This window comes from Sinocyclocheilus anshuiensis, unplaced genomic scaffold, assembly GCF_001515605.1.
Source record: "Sinocyclocheilus anshuiensis isolate Anshui unplaced genomic scaffold, SAMN03320099.WGS_v1.1 scaffold457, whole genome shotgun sequence".
NCBI classification, from domain to species: Eukaryota; Metazoa; Chordata; class Actinopteri; order Cypriniformes; family Cyprinidae; genus Sinocyclocheilus; species Sinocyclocheilus anshuiensis.
The window spans coordinates 1,168,349-1,175,715 of record NW_015537939.1 but is presented as its reverse complement, the minus strand read 5'-3'; the positions used below and the strand labels follow the sequence as shown (position 1 = coordinate 1,175,715).

The following is a 7,367-nucleotide window of genomic DNA, read 5'->3' as shown; positions in this document are numbered from 1 at the left end:
TTGGAAAATAAAAAAAAAAAAAAAAAAACGGTGATTTTGAAAGGATCCTAAGCCAACCAAGGCTACATTTATTTAATCTAAAATACATGTCATTTGTAATAATGTAATGCATTTAATTCCTGTGATTCGCAGCATCTTTACTCCAGTCTTCAGTGTCACATGATCTTTTAGAAATCATTCTAATATGCTGATTTAGTGTTCGAGAAGCATTTCTGGTCTATGTTCAATATAGCTGTGCTCCTTAATACTATTGTGGAAACAATAATATAGATTTTTTTCATGATTATCTTATGAATCAAAGGTTCAAACAGAAAAGCATTTGAAATAGATTCTTTTTTTGTAACAATGTAAGTCTTAGATGTCATTATATCAATTTAATGTGTATTCATTTCTCATAAGAAAATGACTCCAAACTTTTGAATGCCAGTGTAACATCTTAAATTAATTTACACCCCATACACATTTTAAAATAATACTCATTTATTTATCCATTGCTGCCTTACAAAAGGAACAGAAGATGCAGAAAATAATCACAACACTTAAAATAAATAACCACACATTTTTTGAAATATGTGTGGAGCTAAAATGTTAGATAAATGAGCAGAAAACATTAAAACATAAATATGTCCAGTAATGAATTAACTGTTTAGTAATTCTAGAAAAAAAAAATCCCACAGCTACATGCCAGAGCAAACCTTTGCCCTCCAGTCCTGTATGATGTCTCAGAATTCCTCACGTTCACACATCATGAGCTGAGCTCCCCAAAGTTTCCACAAAGCTACTAAACTAAAATATGAACTGATTCTGAGGATTTTTCTACACCTACTTCAATCCTTTGCCATGAAGCTCTATCTGCAGCTCGGTAATGGGATTTCCATCTTCCTTAATCCACATAAACAGGTGGAGGATGAGAATCAGCACGTCTGAGCACTAAACGCACATTACAGAGTGTTAATGCATTCTATAGGAAATAGCTCACTTTAAAACCACAAAAGAAAGTCTACAAGCATTAAAAAGCAAGCTTTAATTGATCTGAATGCATTTGCATTTATTGTTTAAGTGCTTAATTATGCTGCATTAATGCATGTACAATTAGTGTTTAAATATATTCCACAATTAACGGAAGGCAAAAAAGACTAATGTTTCAGATGGCCCCTATGAAATATCACTCTACTTTTGAGATCCATTCTAATGCGCCAAGCCACCTCACTGTACATGAGTACATTCAGGTGAAGTCCATATATTTGCATTAGTTATAATACTAACCTCCTCGCTGATGTCAAAAGGTGAAAGCATGCTGGTTTACGCCACCCGCAACCAAACCACAGTCTAACAAGTGAGCACAGGAACAGGAAATGGAACTGTCCAAGATAATGACAGTTAGTTTATGAAACCTCTGCCACATTATAATTAGTGTGGGAGTCATGAGTTACATAAAATAAAAAATAAAAAAGGCACAGAAGGTCATATAAATGTGTATATAGTCTATGAGAATATATACAAATTTCTCCTTGATAAACATCCACAAAATTAACTGGAAAAACAGAAAATAAAACTGTAATTAAAATTAAATTAAATTAACAACAAATTGGCTGAAATATCAACCATAAAGTGTTGCTGATGGAAAGCAATCAAAAGTGTTTCAGCAAACACTGTGTTTATAAAATGTTTCATATCTCACTTTCAACTTTCGATTTCAACTTCTGATTTCTTTTCTGAAGCATCACAAGGAGCTTTGGCGTCTAAATCAATGCTACTCTTCCCTCCCTCCACCAGAGTTAACATCACTTGCTCGGTGTCCACCACCTCATCTGTGATTGGCTGAGGCTCCACTTCTTCTACATTCTCATTGGCTGGAGACTGAAACCCACTGTCATCGTGATGAAGAGGGCTGGAGTTGGTAGAGGTTTGAGTGAATTCCCCATCAGAGTCGATGGCGCCTTCGCTCAGGTTCTCATTGGGGTCTTCCTGGATGGCGATCTCGATCTGTTGAATGGCGCTTTCAATGGCGGATACGCACTGCTCCTCTTCTAAAAACTGTTCGATCTGTGCGGTGTCCAATTCTTCGTCAACCTTGTTTGGTGACTCCCTTGGCACAATCTCTGTTACCGTTGTGATGTGCTTCACCTCATCGCCTTCTTCCAAAAGCAACATCCCATTGGTCAACTGTGAGCCATCTTTTTCGACCACTTCCAGCACGGGGTTTATGAGGTCTCGGATCTCATTGAGGCTGTCAGGAGAGCCTGGTTCTTTCTCGATGGGTATGTGCTGTATTGGGTTCACAGGCTTTTCTGTTTCAAGATCTTGTTCGGTCTGCCCTTCGCTCTCCTCTGGGATGCCGTCCACTCCTGGTACTTCCTGGCAGGACTCGTATGGCAGAGGCATCCCGTCCAGGTGGATCATGGAGACGATCTGTTTGCGTTTCCTGTTGGCCACTTCGCCACCTTGCCGGTCTCCTTTTACTCCTCCGAATTGGCCAGCCCAGTCGATGGTGTCCTCTCCCAGCAGGTGCAGGTTGGGGTCGCTGTTGGTCAGGACCATGCTGTCTCTGTACAGGTTGTGCCTTCGCTGGACCGCAGCTTCCTTCACAGCTGCAGAATGAAAAGGAATGATTGAAAACGCATTGCAACAATATTTTTAAGCAGTAAGGTATGGAGGCTGTGCTATATTGTGCTAAAGGGGCTGCAGTGCAAACACTCACCCATCAGGATGTCCTTGCTGACTGACTGCAGGACCAATTCCTCAAAGATGTTCTCTACTAGTATGAATCTAGAGAAGTCCTCAAAGATGAGCTCCTTGAACTTGGGCAGATCCTAGATTTCAAAGACAAAAAGTTTTTTTTCCCCATATAACACCAAAACACACCATGTTTTCTGTAAAATATGTATATTTATCATTTAAAATAAATGATCAATAATTAGGCTGTATCTATAAATGAACTGTAAAAGATCAACAAATCAACAAACTCATATGGAATTAATTATCTTGTTACAAATAAGAATAATAATAATAATAATAAACTATTATTATCAGCAACAAGATATAATAAATGTATAAATTATAATAATGAATGATCTGGTTACAAATAAGAATAATAATAATAATAATGATGATGATAGTAGTAGTAGTATTTGTAACCAGATCATTTATTTTATATATAATCATCTCATCACTAATAATAACAATAATAATAATAAACTACAACTGTAATATTTTTATATTATCTGGTTACAAATACTACTACTATCATCAGCAGCACCATAATCATAATGATTATCAACAAGATAATAATTAGCAACAAGTTAAATTAATACATTTGAATAATACATTATTATTATTAATAATAATAAATAATCCAATTACATATAATATATTAATAATAATAATAATAATAATAATAGTGGTGGTGGTAGTGGTACTATTTGTAACCAGATAATTTAGTATTTATATAATAATCTTATCACAAATAATAATAATAATAATAAATATAAACTACAACAACAGTAATATTTTTATATTATCTGGTTACAAATACTACTACTATCATCAACAGCATCAATATTATTATTATTAGCAACAAGTCAATACATTTGAAAAATTAATAATGAATTACCCAGTTAAATATAATAATAATAATAAATATTTGTCACCAGTTTAATTTCTGGGTCATTTTCGCTCTTTTGGTGACATTTTTGACCTGAGCCCCCATTAATATCTGAGAAATATTAAGAGCGACACAGTAGGAAAAATGACCTGTTTTTCTTACAAGGGGATGTGTAGCATAAAATTCATTTAAAAAATGACACAGAACAATGGCACTTCTAAATATCACAGAGAGAGGCTGATTCCTTGTACCAACCGGTGAACAGAATGGAGAGAGCTGTTTCAGCATGTACGGTATGATGATTTGAAGCAACGCCTCCCTGAAGAACTTCTTCCTCACTGTGCTGCTGTCATAGTCATATTTCTGCAGGTCATAAACAACCAGAATTAAAATGAGGAAATGAAGGTGGTCTTCAAAAATGTTCTGATACAGCAATGGCCCAGGAGCTGTGTAACAAAACCTGTTTCAGCTTTGCAGAGTAAAGACCCAACTAACGCACTTACTTTGAGTACTCGGTCCTGACAGCGCTGGATGATCTTGCAGAAATCCTCCCCACTGTGGCCGTCTAGACTCTGATGGACCAGCTGCTCAAATGTGTGCACTGCGTTGTCCATTTGCTACATACATCAATAGAGGAATTTTAGTAAGGATTATCGTCAACTTTGATGGTTTATTTGTAAAAAAAATTGAGAAGGACGAAGGCTATTTTGGAAATCAGTATGCACATTTTCTGCATGCATATAATACTGAAATGACCATGGGATGTTATATACCAAAATAGAACAGACAGATAGATTGATAGACAGACAGACGGACGTATAGATAGATGTGATCTGTTTCACTTGAATTCTTTTTTAATTAGCTGTCAGATAACAGTGTATACTTTGATTTAGTAAAATCTCAATTGCCAACATACCTGCAATAAGAGTTATTACCTCAGGGTGGCGCTCATTAACAATAAACTGCTATCTCTTTAATACGCTTTAGCCATTTTTCGCATTGATTCATGCTCTTGGCCTCACAGCTAAATCAATGCTTGTTTTTTATTTTGTTGGTAGGCACCAGAAAAATGAATGCAGGCTATGGAATTATTAATATCAAATCAATTTCAAGTGCTAGTGCCAAGTACTGCAAAACTTCAAGAAGTTTTAGATATTTAAATAGAATATTTAAAAAAAAAAAAAAGAGGAAAGACACCTGTCTCATGAGGATCTGAGTTCTCTGGATGAAAACAGAGGGACTGGACACGTCACATCTCTGCTGGAGGCCTTCAAGGTTCAACGCCTCCATCTTCTCATAACAGCTCTGCATCTTCACCGGATGGAAGGCCAACATGGAAATCTTGTCCATATGCTATGAAGAGAGGATTTTGAGTTAGCTATAGCTTTAAAAAGGCTCTGCTAACATTGTTAATCAAAGTCCTGCCTCACCTCTCCCAGCTTCTCACTGCTTCTATCGTTCACTGTGTTCTTGCGGACCTCCACCAGCTCACGGAAGAGGATGTCCCTCACTTCAGAGAATCCTCTGCTGGTGGGCTCCATGAGGGCCTCCAGGATGGAGTGGATGTAGGGCTGAACCTTGCTTCTCACAAGATGTTCGACACGGGGCAACACCAACGCTTCAAGAAGAGGATTAGACAAATATTAGTGCACTAGAACGCCCCTTATAGAAGGAAAAAACCTTCATATTTAATATTAAACTTGTGTGTTTTTGTTTAAATTACAGGTGACTGCATGAAAACTGAAGCTTTAAATTCATGTGAAATGTTCAGCGCACGTGTTTGTTTTCAGGTTGTGAGACATCCTGACCTACAAGGGACTTTTATGTTTAAATGTTGTCTCACTCCTCAAATTGTGAGTCATAAACAAAGAACGCTTTAGAAAAGACTCAATTATGAAAGCTTAAGACTGATCACAATGACTCTAGGCCACATAATGGGCCCTGGTATCTGTGAACAAGTGATTGTAGGAAAGCACCTGTCCTAGGTGTCAAAACAACCACTATTATTCCGTAAGAATAAAGGAGCCATCACAAACACACAGATGGACTCTAAAGTAATTTAGAGATTTGTACAGATACTCAAAAACATGCTGTCAAGATTATTTCGCTCGTGTTATTTGAAATGTGCTATGGGTGGAACACAGTCCTAGCCACAAATGACACAAGAAAAATGTAGTACTCTTGCCAAACCTACATTATGGCAGGACGGTCTGAGCTTTTTAGGTTAAAGCCAAACTATGTTGATTGCGACTGAATTCCAATGAAAGAAGAATGTGAGAAGAATGTGAGACTGAAATAGTGTTAAATTACAGGTGACTGCATGAAAACTGAAGCTTTAAATTCATGTGAAATGTTCAGCGCACGTGTTTGTTTTCAGGTTGTGAGACATCCTGACCTACAAGGGACTTTTATGTTTAAATGTTGTCTCACTCCTCAAATTGTGAGTCATAAACAAAGAACGCTTTAGAAAAGACTCAATTATGAAAGCTTAAGACTGATCACAATGACTCTAGGCCACATAATGGGCCCTGGTATCTGTGAACAAGTGATTGTAGGAAAGCACCTGTCCTAGGTGTCAAAACAACCACTATTATTCCGTAAGAATAAAGGAGCCATCACAAACACACAGATGGACTCTAAAGTAATTTAGAGATTTGTACAGATACTCAAAAACATGCTGTCAAGATTATTTCGCTCGTGTTATTTGAAATGTGCTATGGGTGGAACACAGTCCTAGCCACAAATGACACAAGAAAAATGTAGTACTCTTGCCAAACCTACATTATGGCAGGACGGTCTGAGCTTTTTAGGTTAAAGCCAAACTATGTTGATTGCGACTGAATTCCAATGAAAGAAGTATCATGTGGAAGAATGTGAGACTGAAATAGTGCAGCTAAGAGTAGGGTAAAATAAAATAAATTGTGGCATAATCTGTGTATTAAATGAAGTCTCAATCATTAAGTGTAGATTCAAAAGTATCTGTAATACTGAATCATCAGAACACAACAAAAAGACTGATGATAAAGCACTACACTTAAACAATCATAGAATCTAAAGATCTTAATTGTCATGAATCAGGCGATGTGCTTTTGCTCTTGCTTTTTTTAGTGGGTTTTTTTAAAGCAACATCAGAAGTGTGTGGCCATGTATGACACATTAGTAATCTCCACAGAGAAGGTTGATTGGTTTTCTCATACCACGAATCTTTCCAGAAACGTGCTCTTTGGATGTGATGATCTGATCCATATCTGTGCGCAGAGTGGAGTCCAGACGGGGGCGCTCCACCTCACATACTTGAGCCAGAGCTTCGTGTTGAGTCTTTGTCTGTGACAGCACCTGTCTGTATACTGCATCTGAGATCTGACAGGGCAAACAAACAGATGATAAACAAACCTCAAAGAAATCGCAGCAGATATACACGTGCATGTAGAAATTAATTCCCTAATCCAGTAACAAACATAATTCAATAAGGGCTTAACAACAGAGTGGGTCAGTGGGGAAAGTCTGCACATGTTCAGGACATTTGCTGATCACGTGCATTTGTTTTTATGCCTTACAAACCTAAATGATTTGTTTGCGTAATGTATTGAACATTACAAGAGAGTAAACTTGTCACCAAGGTAATAATCTAGCTGGCTTACACAGATAAGGCTGTCGAAATTGTGAGAGTTGAGAGCTATGGAAGCCTCAAAAAGAGTTATACCAATTGGTAATGTTCCACAGTGTAATCATACATAATATATATATATTATTTTATATATTT

At 37.0% G+C, this 7,367-nt stretch overlaps 1 protein-coding gene across 1 annotated transcript in view; it reads right to left on the bottom strand.

Annotated features, from left to right (window-relative positions):
* Positions 1-468: 468 nt before the first annotated feature.
* The window catches only part of LOC107661537 (niban-like protein 1), a 26,364-nt gene continuing 19,465 nt past the window's right edge, over positions 469-7,367 (bottom strand). Inside the window, exons 8-14 of the mRNA XM_016451169.1 lie at positions 6,802-6,964; positions 5,035-5,222; positions 4,802-4,957; positions 4,108-4,221; positions 3,860-3,967; positions 2,702-2,813; positions 469-2,591 (exon numbers count right to left, since the gene is read on the bottom strand). Coding sequence (XP_016306655.1) covers positions 1,684-2,591; positions 2,702-2,813; positions 3,860-3,967; positions 4,108-4,221; positions 4,802-4,957; positions 5,035-5,222; positions 6,802-6,964 — 1,749 coding nt within the window. The 3' untranslated portion in view covers positions 469-1,683. The remainder of the gene's footprint in view (positions 2,592-2,701; positions 2,814-3,859; positions 3,968-4,107; positions 4,222-4,801; positions 4,958-5,034; positions 5,223-6,801; positions 6,965-7,367) is intronic.